General features: G+C 44.5%; 1 protein-coding gene across 8 annotated transcripts in view; it reads right to left on the bottom strand.

Moving 5' to 3' along the window:
* The window catches only part of KIAA1328, a 234,468-nt gene that overhangs the window by 170,560 nt on the left and 40,829 nt on the right, over nucleotides 1-23,079 (bottom strand). For 6 of the 8 annotated variants that reach the window (XM_082241971.1, XM_082241972.1, XM_082241973.1 and 3 more), the window contains one exon: nucleotides 22,906-23,021. In XM_082241971.1, the coding sequence (XP_082098097.1) occupies nucleotides 22,906-23,021 (116 nt within the window). Of the gene's footprint in view, nucleotides 1-18,025; nucleotides 18,062-22,428; nucleotides 22,880-22,905; nucleotides 23,022-23,079 lie in introns of those variants that run through there. The other 2 variants (XM_082241977.1, XM_082241978.1) reach the window with 2 other exon arrangements.

The following is a 23,079-nucleotide window of genomic DNA, read 5'->3' as shown; positions in this document are numbered from 1 at the left end:
GAATACAGAGGTGGCTGCTGCTACCCTCCCTGGTCTCCAACTATTTGTGCACTTTTAATATCATGTGCAACTAAGGAGGAAAAGGGAACTCTGTTACGTGTATGTGTGACGTGTGGGTGGGTGTTGTGCCTACTTTTAAACCTCTCACTGTACAAGTAAATCCGTAATTGCTTGACTCAATTTCTGCAACAGCCACAACTCCATTTTGCAAACCAGGTTCCCCTGGGGTAAAATCCAGTGAGGCACTCCCTGCAGGAGGAGCAGATTTACTGAACTCCGCACCACAGGAGTAATCCCATATCCCTATCTGGCTGCTGCAATGTGCTTCCCAGGACACCAGTCCAGGAAGGGATGAAAACTTGAACATACACAATCCATGCTCTAGCATTCAAAGCTGAGACCAAATGGAGAACCGCGGCTGGGGACCAACCCCATTGTTCCCAACTCACATGATCGAGGCAAAGCATGAATAAACAGGGAAATGGTTTGAACTGCTCTGACATACATCGTCTCCTTTCGGCTTCTTCAATCTTGCTGTGGAATGCAGTAGATGGACTCCACTCCTCAGAATGGCCTAGGCAGGCGAAAGGCTACCAATCACTAATTTTGCCTTCTACCCAACACTAATATCCCAACTGTAGAAAAGGAATTGAGAGGCAATATTCTCCTTTACTTGGTGGGATGGGGAATCTACTACTCTCAACCGAAAGAGTTAAATAACCTTCCCATAAGCCCAGTTTTGTGATATCTTCCCATTTCCATGACAAAAGTGCATCATTATTTCAGCTGAAGCCTTCTCCCTTTTTTCCGAGCCCCACAAGAAAAATACAAAGCTGATTCCACTTTCTACAAGTTAATTCAGACCATAGGGAAGAACCCTAAATGCCTACAACACACAATTAAAGCAGCCCCCAAACCTTCAAGCTCCATCACGTGTGAGAACAGGCAACAAGAATTTCCAATTGAGCAGCAGTTTTAGTGCTCACTTTTTATTGTGCTGGAGGATTTAAGGGAGCACAGTAGGAAACTTGGTATACAATACATTGAAAGCTACTGCACTAGCAATCCAAGTCTATTACTGCCAAATTAGCTGCATTTCGAACATCTGTTTAAAACTTTGGGATGACACCAAATGAAATAAAGCCATTCACGCACGACAGCAAGTGCTTTGGAAATTCAGGGAGAAGAGTGGTGATTAGCTGTAAAGTTTGCCAAACACACAGTTCAATAGCACTAACTCCTCTGTATTGCTGCATTCAATGGCTAGCAAAGACACCCCAACTACGCCAGCACTAGTCCCTCGGGAAAGTAATGTGTGGGGTTTAAACTACTCTGCGCAAATGCTCATGGTGGCACAATGGATAAATTCAACCTTATATCTGGCATAATTATTGACTGCCTGAAGTTATCCCACAGACACATGGACAAGTTGCAAATGAACTGGCAATCCCAGTAACTGGACCCAAAAGAGAACGGCATCAAGAGGCATATTATCCCCGTCCAAAATAAGCAGCTTCAATATATAGCATGGTACACTTCTCTATTTTATTCTGATGTGCATACCTATGTTTTTGACGTCTATACAAATGAAATCCAGTAACTGATATACAGCATTCCAAAACCTGGCAGAGTTGCAGAGTCCAAAGGAACAGACTGTCCAAAACAGGGCCACTGAGGTGGGGATAATATATATATACACACACACAAGAAAAAAAGGTCTGATTCATCTTGGAAACCATAAATACCTCTTCTTACTAAACCATACATTCTGTTTAGATAAACAACCAATTTTCTCAGCGGTATTTAACTTTTATGGGGCACTCAACTGTTTTGAATAGGAAATACATCCCAGCCACTGGCAGGCTGTTTCCTTTACACCTTTCCAATCACTCAGCTAAAGGCTTCCAATCTATCTCTGTTTCGGGCCCATCAGCTGGCCTTTTTGCCTTCCTTTAAATACCTCCACTCACTGTATTTCATGTACAGATTAGTAAAAACACATCCACACCTCTGGCATGGGAGTGTCGTATGGGGAACAGTGATGAAGAGTGCAAGCCTCCCAGGTCCATGCCCACAACCAAGATGTGTAGCCTATCTTGCCACTCAGAGAATGCCTGAGAACCAAGCACAAAATCCACATGAGCCATGTGAATTATGGACAAAATCAGAGAGCGGTGTTTTCCTTCGTAGGCATGTGAAAAGAGCCCTGGTCCTTCTCCTGTGACCTCACTTGTGTCACTGCAGAGAAGTAGGTATACTTGGTAAAAAGGTAAAGGTACCCCTGCCCGTACGGGTCAGTCTTGACAGACTCTAGGGTTGTGCACTCATCTCACTCTATAGGCCGGGAGCCAGACACTTCCGGGTCACGTGGCCAGCGTGACAAGCTGCATCTGGCGAGCCAGCGCAGCACAGGGAACGCCGTTTACCTTCCCGCCGGTAAGCAGTCCCTATTTATCTACTTGCACCCAGGGGTGCTTTCGAACTGCTAGGTTGGCAGGCGCTGGGACTGAACGATGGGAGCGCACCCCGCCGCGGGGATTCAAACCGCCAACCATGTGATCGGCAAGTCCTAGGCGCTGAGGTTTTACCCACAGCACCACACCGCGTCCCTTGGTAGCTACACCCAATGAAGCATCCTGAGAAGCCAAGTGGGTAAACTGAGGCCTCAGAGTTCCCACTCACAGAGGGAGCCAAATGTAGGCTATAGGCATGCCCTCAACTAGTGGAGAGCCTTGTGGACAGGAAGCTCAAGGGACAATGGAGGAGAGAGGACACAGAGCCCTACTCTTCCACTTCACGCAATTATCAGTGCTTTAACTCAGAGTTACAGCAAAGTATTCGGAGAACTAACTCTCTTCTCTAGCTATTTACAGTAAAGTTTGAATTTTCATCCCCACAATTCAGCAGCAGCCTTTAGCAAACCTAGCTTTTAACAGAGAGGAGTTCTCTTGCATTATGGAAATAGAAGTTTGAGGACACTTAATTTAAAAGCTATTCCAGGCAGACCAGAACTGACAGCGCCCAGAATCTTTACATGATGAACATACGGAAAATCAGACGCCACAGCGGTAGAGTACATTTCTATTAAAGTTCAAGAACAAAGAGAGGGGGGGGGTTAAATATAAAATAATTCTCCACACGGTTTGCACCAGGAGCTAAGCACTTGTTGGAATGGTCGCTCCTGCTGCTGGTAGTGGATGTGGCCGAGGGTTCAGAATAGACACCTATTCAGTCTGCTCACATGATTTTAACATGCACTCCAGAATTCTTAGAGATTAGTGAAAGAACAAAACCATTAAATTTATGAGCGCTCAAAACAACTTGTCTTGAGAAAACCAATACAACCAGGATGACTGACTCTTCCCACGATCATATACCAAACACGTGTCAACTTTCATACTTCATGGAGGCAAGAATTTGAGTTTAAATGCTCAAAATTCCAGAGCTGGGAAACTTACATTAAAACCTTTTTCTGGGAAAAAAAATCTCAGGAAGAAAGATTCAAACCATTTTCTAGTGTGAAGGAACCCAAAATTCATAGACCTAAGTCACTATGGAATGTACATCACAATTCTATGGAAGTATAAGAAAGGGTGTGATTTAGGGCAATAATTCAGCTTTTTAAATATATATTAAAAATGCAAATTGCTAGCCCTGACAATCTGTGGATATATGCTTGAAAGTGTGTGGGCAAAGCTCCCTGAAATCTCAGAAGCCATATAGGTGGTCAAAGACCATTTTCAATTGTAGGGAATAGAGTATTCAGTGGCCTGCACAGTTCCCCATGACCAGCAAAACAAAACAGCAGTTGTGTTGATTTGTTCAATTGGCTTTATATTTACAGGTCATTGCATTCACTTCCTTGGTACAGAATCATAGAATCATAGAGTTGGACCACAAGGGCCATCGAGTCCAACCCCCTGCCAAGCAGGAAACACCATCAGAGCACTCCTGACATATGGTTGTCAAGCCTCTGCTTAAAGACCTCCAAAGTAGGAGACTCCACCACACTCCTTGGCAGCAAATTCCACTGTCAAACAGCTCTTACTGTCAGGAAGTTCTTCCTAATGTTTAGGTGGAATCTTCTTTCTTGTAGTTTGGATCCATTGCTCCGTGTCCGCTTCTCTGGAGCAGCAGAAAACAACCTTTCTCCCTCCTCTATGTGCCATCCTTTTCTATATTTGAACATGGCTATCATATCACCCCTTAACCTCCTCTTCTCCAGGCTAAACATGCCCAGCTCCCTTAGCCGTTCCTCATAAGGCATCATTTCCAGGCCTTTGACCATTTTGGTTGCCCTCCTCTGGACATGTTCCAGTTTGTCAGTGTCCTTCTTGAACTGTGGTGCCCAGAACTGGACACAGTACTCCAGGTGAGGTCTGACCAGAGCAGAATACAGTGGCACTATTACTTCCCTTGATCTAGATGCTATACTCCTATTGATGCAGCCCAGAATTGCATTGGCTTTTTTAGCTGCCACGTCACACTGTTGGCTCATGTCAAGTTTGTGGTCAACCAAGACTCCTAGATCCTTTTCACATGTACTGCTCTCAAGCCAGGTGACACCCATCTTGTATTTGTGCCTCTCATAATCCACTGACGTATTCTTGGGGCAGTGTACACATAGCCTGGCCTAGACAAAGGAGTGAATTTTTGTATTTCCAAATCAAATTGCAACAAGGAAAGAAGTTTCCTTTCAGTGTCAAGACTCGGTGTGCTATATTCTCAAGTTGCTTGACCTATGACCGTAGAGTTGGCCATTGCCATGACTAAGGCAGGCTACAACCATGCCACATAGCATGGAAACTGGTCTGCTGAGGATTCAAAGAGTGTGCTGAGCTAATTGAGAGCTAGTTCCAGCACTCACAACACAAAGCTAACTTCTACCAAGTCAGACCATCAGTACATCTATCCTGGTATTGACTCCTTTGCCTAAAGCACCACTCAAGGGTCTAACGCAGAAGCCATTCCCATTGCCTGCTAACTAAACCCTTCTAGCCAGACACAGCTGAACCTGGGACCTTTTGCATGCAAAGCACATGCGCCACCACCGAGCTAAGATTAATGGTGTCTTGATAGGGCTTCACAAAGCCAGCTTTTATGACAGGTTATTTATGTGCTAAATAACCACAAATACTTCAACCAGAAAATCCAAGTTCTTTTAGATGAAAGAACCATGCCACCTAGGCAAACTTGTATAAATATACTTCACTTACCAAGTTATCACTCTAGGAGCCAACGCAGACTTACCAGCTTGCCTGCCAATGGTCTACTTTGTTAGATGTATGAAGCACACCTCGGCTATGCAAACATATGTTGAAATGAATCCTCTACAGGACTTCTAAAGAACATATTGTAGAATTGACCCCAACCACCTTGGTGTTCACTAATTCCTACCCACCTTTTCAGTGATAAGATACCAAAGAGCAAAATATTCACCCACCAAGGAAAGCAACTCCAACACATGAGTTCTGTTCTTTGTCAGGAAGTGTGCCAGATCATATTCCTCCTTTTCCATTACTGAAATCAAACACAATCAAGTTGCACAGGTGCTGCTGAACACACAAATTGGACAGCAGTCCCTTATCACTTGGCCACGCACAGCATTCACCGTAACTTCCAGAGCCCCAATAGAATTTCCCTTCCAGTTACAAAATGCAGACTGTTCCATATCCAAGACCACAGCACATCCAGCAACATAATTTTCAGTCACCTCTCCATGTCCCCTTAAAACATTAAGCGTGTGATAGGATATTTCCTAGGGAGCGCCCGTCCACCAGGAATGAAACTATCTTGGCACAACTGAGGAAAGCTATCTGGCTGGGCTATACAAAATGAGGACAGACTTAGCAGGTCAGTTGATGCCCTTGGCTTGAGTTAGATATCTCAGATAGCAGCAGCAGTCACCTTGGCTGGACAATCAGGCTTCTGAATCCAAATCTTTTGGCAAGGTTAAATTCGTAGTGTGGAAGCCTCGTCCAACATGCCAGCTGCCTTCTCTTCCTGCACCTGCGTACGCCCAGGCAAGAGGAGGCCCCCGGACAGCTAGCTCTTCCTTACATTCTCCTGGCTCGTCAACATTCACATTTGAATAGGCCGAAATTGTTTTATTCTTAGTCCTCAAAATGCAACCTTCAGACTGCTCACATTTAAATCACGGTGGTATTTAAGCTGTCACACTTGCGCTGCTGGGCACCGCCGAGTCCCACCTGAACATTTCTGTTCCAGTGCCTGTCGCATGGCACCAGTGATATTCAGTTTAAGGTTAAAGGAATGATTTAAAGGATGTTAACATTTATCATTCCTCACCATTTTATTGCAACATATATAAAAACCAGAAGGCATGCCTACGAATCCACAGTCTACTCTCCAGGATCTGAGGAACAGACAGATAACCTGTAGGTTTTGCTTTTCTTTATACACCCCAATGACTCCCTTTGCTCCCCAAAGTTTTATGTGGCATAAGGTAACAGTAAGGATTGCCAAATGACAGCACATCATCTTCTTTTTTACTATTTTTAAAAAATATTGTTTTAAGTTGGAAATAAAGTACAAGGCAATTAATGTCTTTGCCATGGAAGACTGCAACAACTCCAAGCAATTCCAAAAGTAGTTATTTGATTTCCTGCCCCACAGAGTGAAGAACTCCAAGTTTGCTTGGAGGAAGGTCCTACCAAAAAAGGAAAAGCCATTTGCAGCTGAAATCTCAGCAGGTCTGCTGATAAGGTATTTTAAAAGATGAATTCCCAAAGGCAGCAGTATGAACTTGGGTGCACAGCATTCTCACAAACATGAGGCGCTGGGATGGGGAACACGTTAGAGCAACCCCTTCCTGCTTTGTTGCAGCTTGGCACGCTAACATTGTCTCTTTTCCAAGCATGCCATGGATATTCTAAGGGAACCTGAAGACTTAAGCCATAGCACCCTGTGAGGACAGAGAATAGCACTGGGCTTGGATTTAGGTTCTGCCTCTGACATGAAGGCAAGTCTATCTCCTCCAGCCACAGACCCTATGTGTAAAAAAAGGTAAAGGTACCTCTGCCCGTATGGGCCAGTCTTGCCAGACTCTAGGGTTGTGCGCTCAGACTCTAGGGAGCCTGCGCTGTCCGGAGACACTTCCGGGTCACGTGGCCAGCGTGGCAAGCTGCATCTGGCGAGCCAGCGCAGCACACGGAACGCCCTTTACCTTCCCGCTGGTAAGCGGTCCCTATTTATCTACCTGCACCCGGAGGTGCTTTCGAACTGCTAGGTTGGCAGGCGCTGGGACCGAATGACGGGAGCGCACCCCACCGTGGGGATTCGAACCGCCAACCATGTGATCGGCAAGTGCTAGGCGCTGATGTTTTACCCACAGCGCCACCTGCGTCCCAACGACACAGGATTGTTGGGAGGGCAAGCACAGTAAATATATGCTGTAGCCTTTCCTCCTCTTGACATATCAAGCTAATCTGGGAGCGTCCTATAACTCCCTTCAGTCTTCCATTCTATTGCTTCCTTTATTTCTTTGTCCTCTTATTCTCTCCTTCTTTCTCCTTTCTTGTCTCTTTCTCCTTATCTCCATGCCCTTTCAATCTCTTCCCACCTTCCTTTCTCCCACCTTATTTCCCTCCTCTTTCTTTTCCTCTCTCCGTCACATCCCACTTTAGTATTTCTCTCTCTTTCCCAACCTTCCCCCTCCCTTTTCTTTTGTCTGCTGCTCAGCAGAACCTGAAACTCAGCCAGGAAGGATGATTTTAAGCCCATTTCTGGAGCTGCTGTGCACCCCCTCCCCTTAATTTGGAGGGTGGCCCATCCAAGGCTTGCAAATGATTATTTGACTTGATCACGTAAGTTCTGTATTGCTTAATATATATATTTTTAAAAATCTCTAAGAGTTGGACACAAAAAACAACAACCCTGAAGCAAGAACAGGCATCTTAAACAAAATATTACAAAAATACACAGTTACATATAAGAATGTTGCATTAATACAAAGTTACTAATATAAATAAATCAGTAGCGATTCATTTTCATTCTGACACACCCTCCCTCCCAGCCTCCAGGTTCTCACCCGGGGTCCAAATATTGGGTTGCAAGGCCCCCCAGAGATAAAATAAGGGGTCCTAAAGGAACAGAAGAGAGTTCAGTGCTGGGGGAGGAAAAGCAGAGGATTGCTGCTGCCCCAAAGCAGCCAACCTGCCACTTCCTCTGAGATTGCAAACTGTGTTGCTGGATCATCAACCTAGAACCCACAATCACGGAGCCTCAGAAGGACTGTGTTTGGTCTCCTGCAAGGGATGGGCATGGGAAGGAGAAACTCCAGCCTCCACTGCCTCCTCCTGAAGCCCTCTGCCTTTCTCAAAACAGTACCACAAACCTCGGGGAAGGGCCAGGGACCAGGGCCACTGCCATTCTTCAAAAACGACCTCCCACTCTCGCATCAGGCAGCAACATCCCAATGCATATTAGCTGCCCCTCAAGAAGCTAAAGCAATTAAATACAACCAAGACAAGACTAATTTCAACAGACCACCAGTTCGTATTTAAAAAGAGCCCTGGGTCTGGTAGGGCGGGAAAGGACCAGAACGCATCAGGGAATTTATCATGGCGTTCTCCTGCCTTGGCTTCTGACTTGTCTAACTCGGAGGGGCAAGTCCTTTGACTTTCTTCCTTGCACGTGCGTGTGCACAAAAACACACACACACACACACACACACACACAGGGTCAGGGCTCTGGCATCATCTTATCCAGAGCTTCAATGCTGCCAAACAGCTACCTTGCCTCATTCCATCACTTCTGATAAATCTGCTGACCTCTGCATATAGTGGCTTGCTTTATACCCTTCCAAAAATTATCGTGCAAAGAAAAATAATTCTCTCTGTAGAGACTCTCCTCCATGGGGAAGAAAGGTTGCATCTCACACTCCTGCAAGGAAAATAGGTGTCAGAACATTTCAGAGCAGTGGCTGAGGTCAGGACTGGAGTTTTTTTACTTCTCACAGCTATTTGGAGTGACACAAACTACATCTAAAAAGTGCCAAGAGGAGTTTTTTTTTTTATTTAAAAAAAAATCCTTTGCAGTTTGGGGAGGGATCGAGGAAGGCAAAGCATCTCTGATTTGTATATTAAAGCACAAACATCTGTCCTACTGATGATATTCTAGGGAAGCACATTAGCATAAAATTTAACGATGTCAAATAAGTGGATGTGAAATAGGGACTGCGTAAAGCCACTATTTCCAAGCTTGACAGAAACATCACTGTTTAGAAATGCAAATGAAACCATTATGTTCAATAATTATATGAAAATATGAACAGTTCAGCATGTTTTCCAGCCCTGATGGCGGTTAATGGGATGTACGCTTATGTAAATAACTACTATTAAAGCTAATGCTGAAAAAAACTAATAAATTCACACTAAAGCAACTGATTTAGTACGCTTTTAAAGCCCAGCAGTGCTCACTTATTAGGAAGGAGTGCATTCTTATGTTTAGAACTCATCACTGTTACAAGTCACTGCAACTCCATCAATTACCCGGCATTAATGAAAATGGGACACATACAAAAAAAAATTATTGCCTCTCAGCAGTTTTCCTTAAAGACAAAATATAGAGGTATTACTGCCATGGGGCCTGGAGGGGAACTCATCAGCAACATAATCTTTATTGCTACAACTGCACTTCCTGCATTTTAACCCAGGGGTATTTCTCCTGTCCCAAAAAGAGCTATGCTTTCCATGAAATTTATAACACACCTGCATTTCAAAGGGAAGCTCTGAAAACTTAAGAGTCACTTCTCCAACATAAAATAGAGACCTGCTCCAGGCAAAGCATAACCCAGACTCCAAGCTAAGGTGCCAGGGGCAACAGGCTGGGATGTTGAACCTGACCAAATCCATATAAAGACTGTATGTTTTGGTCTGGCCGCTTCAATTCCCTTCAAAACAATCGTGAATCTTGAAGTCTTTCCCATGCTTGGAGTTGGAACCCAAAAGATGACCAAAAAATAACCGTGATCAGTGATGGAAAGTTGGCCTACTACTCATCTTCCAACTGTCCTTCCAAACATCACTGGAAGGGTGGGTTGCAACAAGCCTCTTGTCATTTTTAATATTGCAGCCCAAACGGAAACTTATGAGAGAAGTCCAAACTTGGCACTTCTATTGTGACGATGAGGGCCGTTTTCTATCCAACACCACGCTCGGAGAATTCAGCGTGACACTCTGCCACAGCAGAATTCACTCAAGCAAAAACTGTATGCAAGAGATGTTCACCCAAGCGCTGGGGAAAGGAGATCCACAAATTCCTGAGCTCTAGGTTAGGACCCTCTCCCTAACCCTTGGCTTGCCCATAAGTATGGTTTTCAGTTTGGTGGCTTCATTGTCTCAAGACCAAATTCTCTGTCCCATGCTAAATTAATCCCTGGATATAGAATTCATCTCATTCTTCTACCCCGTATTTTCTTTTGCAATGCTGCCCTGTACAGAGTAGCTAATCTGCTGCTCAGGGTAATTCCTCCTTCTGTTTGAACAGAGTAAGTCCTTAAAGCTGAATAGCTTCTGTTGTTGTTGGAACTATGCTGTCAAAGGTCTAGGAGCATTCAATAAAGGCACAGCTCTGGCAGAACCTGCATGTGGGGAGGAAATAATCAAGCTGTCCATCAGCGTTTAGGGTGAGTATCCTTCCAAAGGAAGATTTGGTAAAGATGGACAAACATAACAAACTGACAGCAAAGTCTAGACTTTTTTAAAGGCTTCCAACAAAATGAGACTATCATGGGATCTTCTTGATTATGATATCCAGTACAGTTCTTTAAAGATACTCATAATCTTGAAGAGACAATCCTAAAGTAAAGAACTTTAGCACCTCTGGATCTCCATCTTGGTTTTTGTGGAGTGACATTCAAAAATAAGTTTAACATTTACCGTATTTTTCGCCCTATAGGACGCACCGTCCCATAAGACGCACCTAGTTTTTTGGGGGGGAAATAAAGGGGGGGAAATTATTTTTCCCCCAGGCGCGGGGCTGGGGCAGCCCGAGCTTCACCCGACCCCAGTCCCCAAAAAGGCAGCTCTCTGCAAGCCGTGGGAGCCCAGCGGTGGCTCCCGCTGCTTGAGGAGAGATCCGCAAAGCCTGGACGCGCAGAGATCAGCGCGCGCAGGCTTCGAGATGCCGGCAACTCTCCCCAAGCAGTGGGAACGTTCCCGCTGCTTGGGGAGAGATCCGCGAAGCCTGGACGCGCTGAGATCAGCGCGCGCAGGCTTTGGGATGCCGGCAACTCTCCCCAAGCAGCGGGAACGTTCCCGCTGCTTGGGGAGAGGTCCGCGAAGCCTGGAGAGCGAGAGGGGTCGGTGCGCACCTACCGCTCTCACTCTCCAGGCTTCAGCGAAAGCCTGCATTCGCCCCATAAGACGCACCCACATTTCCCCTTCATTTTTGGAGGGGGAAAAGTGCGTCTTATAGGGCGAAAAATACGGTAGTTTATCTACATCAGATTTTATTTATAATCTGGGAGGATCTGCCCAACTGCGTAATTCTGCCCTCTCTGTTCTGAGATTATGGGGGAAAAGTAGCACTTAAAAAACAAATACTAGATCAGGACTCATGCCACATTGAACTGCTTATTCCTTCAGGGACATGGTGATAGGGCTGCCAACTAGGAGTTTAGCTCTAAACAGAAATTTGAGCAGCCACCGGGCCTGGTTCACACACTATCATAAACTGCAGGTACAAACTATGGTGTACTGTGAACAAAGAGCATGCTGGTACTCACTGCTCAAATTGCACCAACCCCACTCCTCCCTTTGAAAGAACCAAACCAGAGGATTAGCTTAGGACTGCGTGTGAACCAGCACGCATGGTTAGTTTCTCTCCAAACAAACCATGAGAGGAAGCCAAGAACAAGCCTTTTTTGGACAGAATCCAACCACAAGGGCTAGTTCACACATAATGTTAAGCCAACAAACTTTTTCCCCCCTGTGTCAGAAAAGGGAAGACGGGGGAGAGCATGATTTGAGCAGCAGGCATGGTAAGCCACAGCTCGTTTGGAATTGTGGCTTACTAGGACATGCAAACCAGGCAATTTCAGCAGCAACCAAAATTAGACTACAAGACAGAAGCAAAATTGTTGTGCCTATGACAATACTGCAAAGCTGTGTTACGGGATTGCTGAAGTTTCAAGGCAACTGGAAACATATAATATTGTCATGGTCTTCAAGGAGTTAGCAAAACTGAAACAAATATGAAATGGAGGACACTTAAGATGTGAAGGATCTTAGGCAAAACAGTTTCAACAAAAAAAATCATAATATTAATTTTCTAATGTGCAGCTACTCACCACAGCAAAAATTCTATAGACAGTAGAACAGACTCATGTTTCCTGAACCCAGCCAGGCAAAAGCAAGAGTATGAGAAAGGTCTGCAAAAGTGCATCACTTTGGGGAAAGGGATGTCACAGTCTAAAGAATTATTTAACTGACCCTTCCCTATACCCCAAATCAAACCAGTTCAGAGGTAGAGACTGAAACTATGACAGTCAACTTTTCTATGGGAAAACACAAAACTCGTCACCCTGCGAAATTTCCTACATTTAGCTTAAAAGGAGGGTTGACGGTAGGGGACCGCGAAGGAAGAGATGGGAAGGACACTGAAGAACTTGCCAACGAAAGGAGGGGACATTTTTTAGAAAAGGACAGATGGCAAATTGGGAGATGACAACACCCAGTGAGCAGAAAAGCCAGAAACATCAAGTCTAGGGTGGGTTCAGTAGAGGGAGAAAGCAAAACAAGCCGTTCCAACTCAGTTGAGCTTTCTGAACATATCCCAACCTTCCAAAAACCAGCAGCCTGAAAAAAGAGTTAGCACTACATTGCAAAAATGTGTGCCATTCCTCTTACTGAGAAGAGGATGTGCTGGAGCTTGATGTGAGAGTCAATACAAGATTCTAGATATGCACACTTGCAAATTGGCAAAATATTGCTGATGTTTCAAAGCTGAGACTCTGATACCTCCATCTTTGAGTTGGCCTCCCTCTTTTACCCTCTTCTCCTCCTGTGAACTTTCTATTCTTCTGTTTTCTCTATTATTTTTCTTTGAGCCAGCTTTCATCAAGTTGGAGGTCTATCCTCCTTTGCACTTACACAACCTCTTTTTCCTGTCTTTGGGGTTCAGAATTTGGAGGAAGCCGTCGCTTTTAGTGGACATTGACTGCGAAATGAATGGCATTTTTAATAATAATAATAATAATAATAATAATAAATTTTATTTATATCCCGCCCTCCCCAGCCGAAGCCGGGCTCAGGGCGGCTAACAACAATCAAATAATCCAACATTCTAAAAACATTTCATTATAAAAATTAATTAAAATCAAATTGATGGCAACCGTTAAGCAAAATTCTGTGCAGATTGCCAGAGGAGGGAGTCAGGCTGTGCCCTGACCAAAGGCCTGGTGGAACAGCTCTGTCTTGCAGGCTTTTATATTTAACAATATAAAAGAAAAAAAATGTAGAAATCCAATAAATATCTGAATTTCAAAACCATGTACTTGGTTGAATCCTATTAAAATGGATAGTATGGGATGCAGAGTTCCTTGCTTGGGTTCTTAAACTTACTCTACTTTTTTATCCAGAGTTGGCCCAGTGAAGTCACAGCAGACAGCTCAGGTCACGACAAATGTACAACCTGAAGGAAGCACAAAAGGCCAGACAAGAAGCCATTGAGACACCAAGCGGGTGGTGGAAGCTAATTTGTTCACCACTGCATGGTTACAATCATTGTGATAAATGGCTTGCAAAAAAAAAGGATACCAATTGCTTTCACCAAATAAATCCTTTTATCCAAAAGGGAAGAGAAGGGATAAAAAAGTGTTCTGCCATCTGAATCACCGAAACTACTTTACAAGTGAAGGCCATTCTAAGGTTAAAAACAGTAAGACAAATTTGCTGCTGATTAATAATAAAGCCATTCATTTTATTCTTCAAATCTAAAGTAATTACAAGCCAGAGTATGGCAAATGGATTTAGCTGAAGCCATTATTACGTCAGGAAAATCCTTTAAAGAAGAACAGTCATTTAAAAGACTAAACTGAATAATGAACTCTCCTGAACAACAATTATTATGAGATTGATTTATTGAAAGTGCATTTAATCATGCAAGAAATGTTTAAAACTTTGCAAAACAGTTCAGTAAGGCAGCAACGCCAATCACAGGGCTGGCCCAACGTGCTCATTACTGCCGAGGGGGCAGGAGAGACAGGGGAATTCATTTCGGTAGGAGCAATAAAGTATATCAATTTCTCTGAATCCACATTTCTAGTCAATTTGCTACAGTGCAGGCTCCAGCAATTAATGATCTCATTTACCACTTGTGCCTCCATTTAGGAGACCTCAATCTTGGCCTTCTCTTGGGTCCAAGTGTCAGCAAGCAGACCATAACTCAGAAATGCAACCCGTGTGCACAGAACATCCACAACGCCAGGGCCCACTGTAAAATTATCACTGCGGTGTCTGTTTCCACACAGCAAGTTGCATGTTCAAAGCAGCTTGCTCGCCACGCGGACAGGGGAATCTGCCACATGCAGCCTGAAACCTTTTGAGAGTTGGAACTCATCCATTTCTAAATGAGCACTAAACAATTTCTTAAACTAATGAGGGAACACTATATTACTGAGACTCCCCGGAAAGTATTTCTGTATCAGGGAGCCAGTGCAGACAATCCTTGAGCAAGGAACAACTTGTTCAGAGAAATCACAGCTAGGCTATTATTTCTTTTTTCTCTCCCCGGCCTCCCCAAAATCTGGACTGGCTATTCATTTAGGTGCTTAATGTTTAACTTGCCCCATCCCAGTAGCTCTGAGTAGGCCACATGACTTAAGATGGAAATACAAACTTATTGAAAACATACACCATAGGAAACAGTATGTATTTAAACAATAGTTTGATTTATATAGTGATTTTGGATTCCCCACACCCAATATAATCCTTGCCACAACTCTCGAAAGGCAAGTCAACACTAGTGGTGTGTATCTTGTCTTGGACTACCCGGCAAGTCCATGATGAGCTAGCATTTTAACCTGGTACTTCTCAGCTCTTAGCCATTATGCACCACCCACAATCAGCTGTTTAGCCAAGCCCCTAAAAGCCAGAGCAGACAATAAAGGATTCTTAGGCCAGAAAATCCTCCAGCTCACACTTCAGGTGGTTGGAGAGCCACCTGGTCCAATTTGCTCCACTACAAGAACTCACAAAATCTGCCTAGAACTCAATTAACACTGGGTGCCACAAGCAAAGAAAGACTCCGTGCAATCCAGGAAATAATTCAAACCTCCGTAAGCAGTGGCAATGCAAGAGGAGTGATGCCTCTGCAAAAACTGTGGGTCTTGGCAACTGTCACAGACAGGGCTGTGGATTTAATAGGGGCAGAGTCACTGCCTGGACATGAAAGTTTGGCAGGGTGCCGTTCTGCATGACAAGACAGCCCATTCGGGATTGCCATGAGCTTCTGTGATGACACCGCTTTGAGGTTTAATCCCACAGAGCTGGCATTAGGGGCAAAATGTCATTCTTTAAGGACACCCTGTTAATCCTAGCTTCCACAACCACGAGCAACCCAATCTGCCTTTGTTCTCATAAGCGTCCAGTATTTCAAGGGACAAACTAAACCAAGTGAATTAAGACCGAAAGTGTCTTCAAGAGCATTTCTGAGCTTTGATAAATTTAAACACTTAGCATTATTTTAATGCCGGTCTTCCTTGATGTTAGTTTAGGAGTTCATAAAAATTTCAGGGCATGTGTTATTTACCCAACAGCCCTTGACTACGCCTTCTACATTTAACAAGTTGCTAAATACATATATTATTTAACTGATGCCACCATTATGGTTGAGCATATAAATATTCAGGGAGTTTTTAATAAGCTGAGCTTTTATCCATTAGGCCATAATGACTGTTTGGAAACCTTTACTAGTGGGGAGCCAAGATGCTCACTATGGGCACCATCTTCAAAGGCTGGGTACTCAGGAATTATCAGCTCTTTTTCTCCATTCTTCAACTAGCCCTCTCCAGGGAAAAGAGAGTGAATTGGTTCAGAACTACACAATACATTCCTTACCCATAATTTGTGAAGCCTAGTTTTGGCAGCTGAAAGGTCGCATGTGCACAGAGTCCACGAAGGTATAATAATAATAATAATTTATTATTTATACCCCGCCCATCTGACTGGGTTTCCCCAGCCACTCTGGGCGGCTTCCAACAGAACACTAAAATACAATAACCTGTTAAACATTAAAAGCTTCCCTTAACAGGGCTGCCTTCAGATGTCTTCTAACAGTTTGGTAGTTATTTTTCTCTTTGACATCTGGTGGGAGGGCGTTCCACAGGGCAGGTGCCACTACTGAGAAGGCCCTCTGCCTGGTTCCCTGTAACTTGGCTTCTCGTAGCGAGGGAACTGCCAGAAGGCCCTCGGCGCTGGACCTCAGTGTCTGGGCAGAACGATGGAGGTGGAGGCGCTCCTTCAGGTATACTGAACCGAGGCTGTAAGAAATATTACATTCCTTTCCCTTCACAATTATTAAATGGTGATATTCAGAGCCATGTGGCAAACAGTGACCTCAGTTCAAATGCAACTTTAAACCACACTTTTAAAATAAACTATGGTAATGCACACTAGCAATTTGCCCCTGACTATGGTGTGTGGGAAAGGAAACAAATCAAGAGTCTGGTGAACCCAGTCTCATGGCTTGCTTCCTCCAGAAACTTGCCTCCATTCATGGTTTGTTTGGACAGAAACAAACTATGAGCCCATGTTCACACATCCAGCTTGTACCTTCACCCACCTGACACAGTCAGGAGCAAAGGAGGAGCAAAGGGCTGGTGTGAATTAAGCCATTGTTAAACACAGATTGCAAAACAGGGCATTCTAGAACCTGAACCAGAACAGTACATTAAATACTTCAACCAGCAATACTGATACAAGGATATTCTCAGATTACTTGTGTTCCGTGTGCCAGAAGAGCCAAATTCTGAGCCATGTGGCAAGACTACAAATGTGTGTTTCGCCCTTTGTAGAGACACAAGGCTATTAAGTACTGGCAGTGACTGTAACCGGACTAAACCGCTACCAAAACTATCAATCATGCACCTGCCTGGCTAACTAAGAGATGGAAGTTGGTATGCAATTTCAGATCATTAATGTCCAGCCAGGCCAAGCACAGCCCTGCACGCCAACTCAAGCTAATGGTTGCTCTACGCTATTGGAAGGTAACTTTTCCCAAACTGGAGAACCCACCAGAAATGTTCACAAACACATATTCAAATTTAATTTCTGCGTGGAGACATTTTTTATATATTTTTGTAAATACTATGATTCTTAAGAGTTCCACAAATGCTACGGACTGCAGGAAAAAGAACTCTGGGCATGAGAGCAGCCCTGCCCGACTGCAAAGGAACTGCATGTAGCTTGTACACCTCTCGTCTCTGCCTTAGGCCATTAAAGAGATGATCAAAGTCATGATTGACAAAGGTCATAACACAAAGACAAGGTCCATTTTAAGCACATTGCCATCAGCAAGCAAACACACACAGCCACCTCCATAGCATTACATGGGATCCTGAAATAACCAACTCAAGACTCTGTTCTGTTCATGGCCCCTTCTGAAAACAGAGCTCATTCTACACTTCAAGATGGTGGGTAAGGTAATAAAGAATGCCAGAATTATTTCTTTGCTTATGAACTGAGCATTGTTCATCATAATCTTCCTGTTTTGTTCTGCTCACTGCTGATTTTTGTTCTTTCACTTTTTATATTATTGAAATGTGCTTTTACAACTTACTGTACATCACTCTGAGTGTCTTGTATGAAAAAGTAACAAATGGGTTTTATAAATAAATATACAGCATAGCTAAAGTGATTGTCATAAAATAGACACAGCACACACCCATATACAGACCAACTTAAGTCTCTCTTGTGACCATCAGCGACAGTCACACACCTCGGTTTTGCATACATGCGCACACGCAAACACCACCAAAACCTAAGGCACATAACTCTCTTACCCATCCATGAAGAACATTCCCAGGCACCTCGAGCCCCTAAAAGGAACAGACTATGTTTACAAATCTTATATGCTCAAAGCTGTTCATTTGTTCCATTATCTTCAGAAGTCAAGAGCCAAGACTGGTTCAACACAATGTCCCACTAAGGCTAAGATGACAGAAATTACTTGGAAGTGGGGACAGCACAGCACAACCATCACGAGCCATGAACTTCCCTTACGATTGTTTGCAATCTTGATTAAAACTGGATCTGCTTCATCTATACTCCCCTGGCTATGCTGACCGGCTGCAACCTTCTCTGACGTCAGTGCAAAAATATTCTTCGCATCAGAACTTGGCTTCTGAAGTTCCTCTTTACTTACCTTCATGGTGCTGTAGCCATTGTCAGTCATGCTCAGAGTCATCTAAATCGAGAGGCATTACTAATTTCGGTCCATTGATTTCAATGGGTCTAGTCAGAGAAAAACTCAGCTGGGCACAACCCAATATTTCTCAGAAATATTATATATCACTCCTCTAAGAAAGCCTATTAAAATTATCCCAAGGCATAGGAAAAGAGTTACTGAGACAAATGTGCTCCAACTGTACCATATGCAGGGATTCAGCAGCTTTCTTTGGCAAGACCAGTCCACAAAATCCCCTTCTACCTGAGGGATAACCCTTTCTCTTGAGCTGGTTAATGATTTCCCTAGTTATTTTCACCCCCAACCAATGTTACCGTACAGCAAACAATGCCAAATCACCACAATGTTTTCAACTAACCCTGCAGCTAGAGGATAGAAGCTCGCATTCAAAAATATGCAAGCAGAACATCAGCACACAACAATAGACTATCGAAGATATGGTACCCCAATTGCAGTAGAACCAGATGGCCCCTAATGTCAACACCAACTCTTACGATTCTGTGAATTGTTCCAATTCTATGAAGTGTTAGGGGCTTTTTCAGCCATTAAAATAAATGCTTCTGGCTACTTCTGGGGTGTCCAGGGTAAATAAACGAAGTCAGGAAGTGTGTGTTCATGAAAGAAATGCACCTTGGAAACTGCCTGCACTCCTCCAGATTTTTAACACAAATTTAAGAGCTTCATGAAAGTGTCAGGGAGTGGGAGGCGCATCACCTATGTGTCCATCCCATATTTGTTTTAAGCATGTCCCAAACAGATGCCTTCCCACATTCCAACACAGCACCAAGTTTCCTCCCCTTCTTTGCAGAAGACCAAGCATTTGTATTCCAGATTGATAAGTCATTTACACAGTTCCTTGGCCACTGAGCAGACTTCAAGAGAACTGAAATTAACTGATCAGAGGTATGTGAAGGATTTTGAATCATTCATGTATGATGGATAAGTGTTCGCGTAGTTAAAATTATATTGTTTTAAATTATGTCCTTGTTTTATGTTTCTAGTTTTTATAGAGTTTTATGTAGTGTAAAATCGCATGTATTAACCTTCTGCCATCTTTGCCAGACTTCTCCTGAAAGAAGTATTTATGCTCGAATAGTCTCTCGCCAATAAAGGTAAAAACAAAAACCCAAAGGGATATATTTCCTTCTCGATAGCTCAGTAGCACTCATTAGCATTAATGGAAGTTACGCATGCAGAAATGCGCCAAAGGAGAAAGAATGCCCCCCGGAGTGTGCATCCCACCTCACATCCATAAGCATATGCAAAACTCGACGCCTAGAACACTGTGCCGCTAAAGGAACGAAAGACACTATGAACACAGCAAATAAGTACAAAGTTTCAAACTCTGTTCTAAAAGCATCAAGGCTCAGCGCCCTAATACCCAATCACACAGTTAAATAAATAAATAAAATATTATTTATACCCGGCCCATCTGGCTGGGCCTCCCCAGCCACTCTAGGCAGCTTCCAACAAAACATTAAAATACCATAATACATCAAACACTGAAAGCTTCCCTAAACAGGGCTGCCTTCAGATGTCTTCTAAAAGTCTGGTAGTTGTTCTCTTTGACATCTCATGGGAGGGCGTTCCACAGGGTGGGCGCCACTACCGAGAAGGCCCTCTGCCTGGTTCCCTGTAACTTGGCTCCTCGCAGTGAGGGAGCCACCAGAAGGCACTCGGCGCTGGACCTCAGTGTCCGGGCAGAATGATGGGGGTGGAGACACTCCTTCAGATATACTGGGCAGAGGCCGTTTAGGGCTTTAAAGGTCAGCACCAACACTTTGAATTGTGCTCGGAAACGTACTGGGAGCCAATGTCTGTCTTTCAAGACCGGTGTTATGTGGTCTTGGCGGCCGCTCCCAGTCACCAGTCTAGCTGCCACATTTTGGATTAGTTGTAGTTTCCGGGTCACCTTCAAAGGTAGCCCCGCATAGAGCGCATTGCAGTAGTCCAAGCAGGAGATAACTAGAGCATGCACCACTCTGGTGAGACAATCCGCGGGCAGGGAGGGTCTCAGCTTCCGTACCAGATGGCGCTGGTAAATATCTGCCCTGGACACAGAATTGACCTGTGCCTCCATGGACAGCTGTGAGTCCAAAATGGGGGGCTGCAATGGGGCAGCAGGCGTTTTGCCCTCTCATCAAATAATTCTACAAGCAATGATCTCTCTACTGGGGGATATTTGTTTGTTTGAAGCTGTGGGTATGGTCAATGCAACATATAATTCCGAGAATAGGCAATGTCAATGCAAGTAATATACCCTAGAAGAATAGCTGTTTAACTGGAATGAGAGGATCAGGCCAATAGCCCATCTAGTCCAGCATCCTGTTCTCAGAGTAGCCAAACAGATCCCTGTGGGGAATCAACATGCAGGACCTGAGAACAAGAGCACTCTCCCCTCTTGGGGTTTCCAGGAACTGGTGTTCAGAAGCATCACTGCCTTCTTCTCTGCAAGGTGCGGGGATTTTCCTTACTCACACCTTGCAGTTGGGAGCGGGGGAAAGGAGAGAGATTTACAAGTGTGATATTTCCATTAACTTTTACATGTGGCATCACTGGGAGCACTGCGTCGTTTCTGAATCCTTCAGGAGCTGCAGCCCTGCCTGTCCCATCAGGTGATATCCCAGAACAAGCGATGGAGTTGGAACCGATGAACTTCCCAGGCCAAGCAACACGCTGTCCAGGGGGGTCGGGGGTGGCAGCGGGAGATTCTCAGCTTCCCGCTTGTACACTATGGTCTACCAAGGATACCTGAACAATGTTCTGCTTTACTCACTGCCCCTACCCTTCCCAAATCCCACCCCACCTTCTTCTACAGAAGCACACCAAGCAAGCCCTACGTTTGCACCCAATCTGGCTGCAAGGTGGGAAATGAGACTGCGCCATTTGGTACCCCGCCCCCCTGCCCAAGTACCTTTTGTTCTACTTTTCGCTCCGTGATCAAACCATCAGTCAGTCAGTCAAACTGACAGATTAGCACCCTTAGCTCTGGTTAAGAAATGAACCCACAGTGGTAGTTCAGACACTCCTGTCTGCCAAGGGCCTGGGTCAATGCCTGACAAACATCCTCTCTTTTTTCTTTTTAATTTGGGAATGCACACCCTACCCTACCCGAGATCACTGTCTGTTGTAATTTTATTCTGAATCATTCAGCCCTGTTGTGCAAGTCTTGAAATAAATGACTATGTTGAATTTCAAACACTGGCAAACATCCTGTTTGTTTCAAACATCCAGTACGTTTCCGAGCACAATTCAAAGTGTTGGTGCTGACCTTTAAAGCCCTAAACGGCCTCGGTCCAGTATACCGGAAGGAGCATCTCCACCCCCATCATTCTGCCCGGACGCTGAGGTCCAGCACCGAGGGCCTTCTGGCGGTTCCCTCATTGCGAGAAGCAAAGCTACAGGGAACCAGGCAGAGGGCCTTCTCGGTAGTGGCGCCCGCCCTGTGGAACACCCTTCCAGCAGATGTCAAGGCGATAAACAACTACCTGACATTCAGGAGACATCTTAAGGCAGCCCTGTTCAGGGAAGTTTTTAACGTGTGATATTTTATTGTATTTTTGGTTTTTATGGAAGCCGCCCAGAGTGGCTGGGGAGGCCCAGCCAGATGGGCGGGGTATAAATAATAAATTATTATTATTATTATTATTATTATTATTATTATTATTATTATTATTATTGGGTTTTCTGAGATAAAGGGGAAAATTCAGTCATGCTAAGGCAATCATTCCACCAGGGCAACCAACAACCCCCCTTCTCCTCCCTGCCCCCTGCATGCTGTTCTGCGGGTTCTCCTACACCACCCCCCAGAGCCAATTTCAGGGGGCCTGAAGGAAGGAGAAGGGAGAAAGGCCCGTTGTGCAAGCAGAAGTTCCTTGAGCACAGTTTCTACTGAGGAGAGTCATTAGTTGAACACTGCCCAGTGGTTTTGGTGACTGAGGACCCTTCTGCCTATTCAATGTTTTCTGAAAAGGAGAGGGAGGCCACATCAAAGCCCACCTTGCATTGATCCAACAGTGTGCCGTTTGCTCCAGGTGAGGACCATGCCAAGGCCATCATTCCAGGCACCCAGCAACATCCAGGTACATCCAGGTACACAATGCAAGCAAAGTGCGGGGTGATATCTCTGGAAGCCTGCATTAGCCATCCGTGAAACTGCTGGAGCAAGATTAAGCAAGAGAGGTGGGAGGGAGAAGTCTATATTTTACTAACACACAAATTCTGTTTCGTTGTTTTTAAGTTGACAAATATCTATTTCACAGCAAAGCAACATCCTGGGAACAGCTGGGTGGCACTTTCAAGCTCAAATGAGCCAGAAGTGCATGCTGGCAAGTCACCTCCGATTGCTTCTGAATGGCAGCACATGGAGATTTATGCCCGGCTATAAATTAGGACAATTATTTCTCTCCGGTTTGCTTTTTATTCCAGGCAGCAACTCTGTGTTTTACTCCCCCCCACTTAAATAAAAAAGGATATCTTCCCTTTCTTTGATGATGAGTTCGTTCTGTTCCTCAAGTTGTCTGATCTTCTTCTCAAACGACTCCTGCTCAGCTTTCAGGCGCTCCTCTGTCACCTCTTTTTCCTCACTCACCCTGAAAGAATGAAAGAACACACACGCTATCAGACAAATATTATGCATGAACACAAGCG

Source organism: Podarcis vaucheri, assembly GCF_965113315.1.
Source record: "Podarcis vaucheri genome assembly, chromosome: 11".
Lineage (NCBI taxonomy): Eukaryota > Metazoa > Chordata > Lepidosauria > Squamata > Lacertidae > Podarcis > Podarcis vaucheri.
This window is presented reverse-complemented; position numbering and strand designations above follow the sequence as displayed.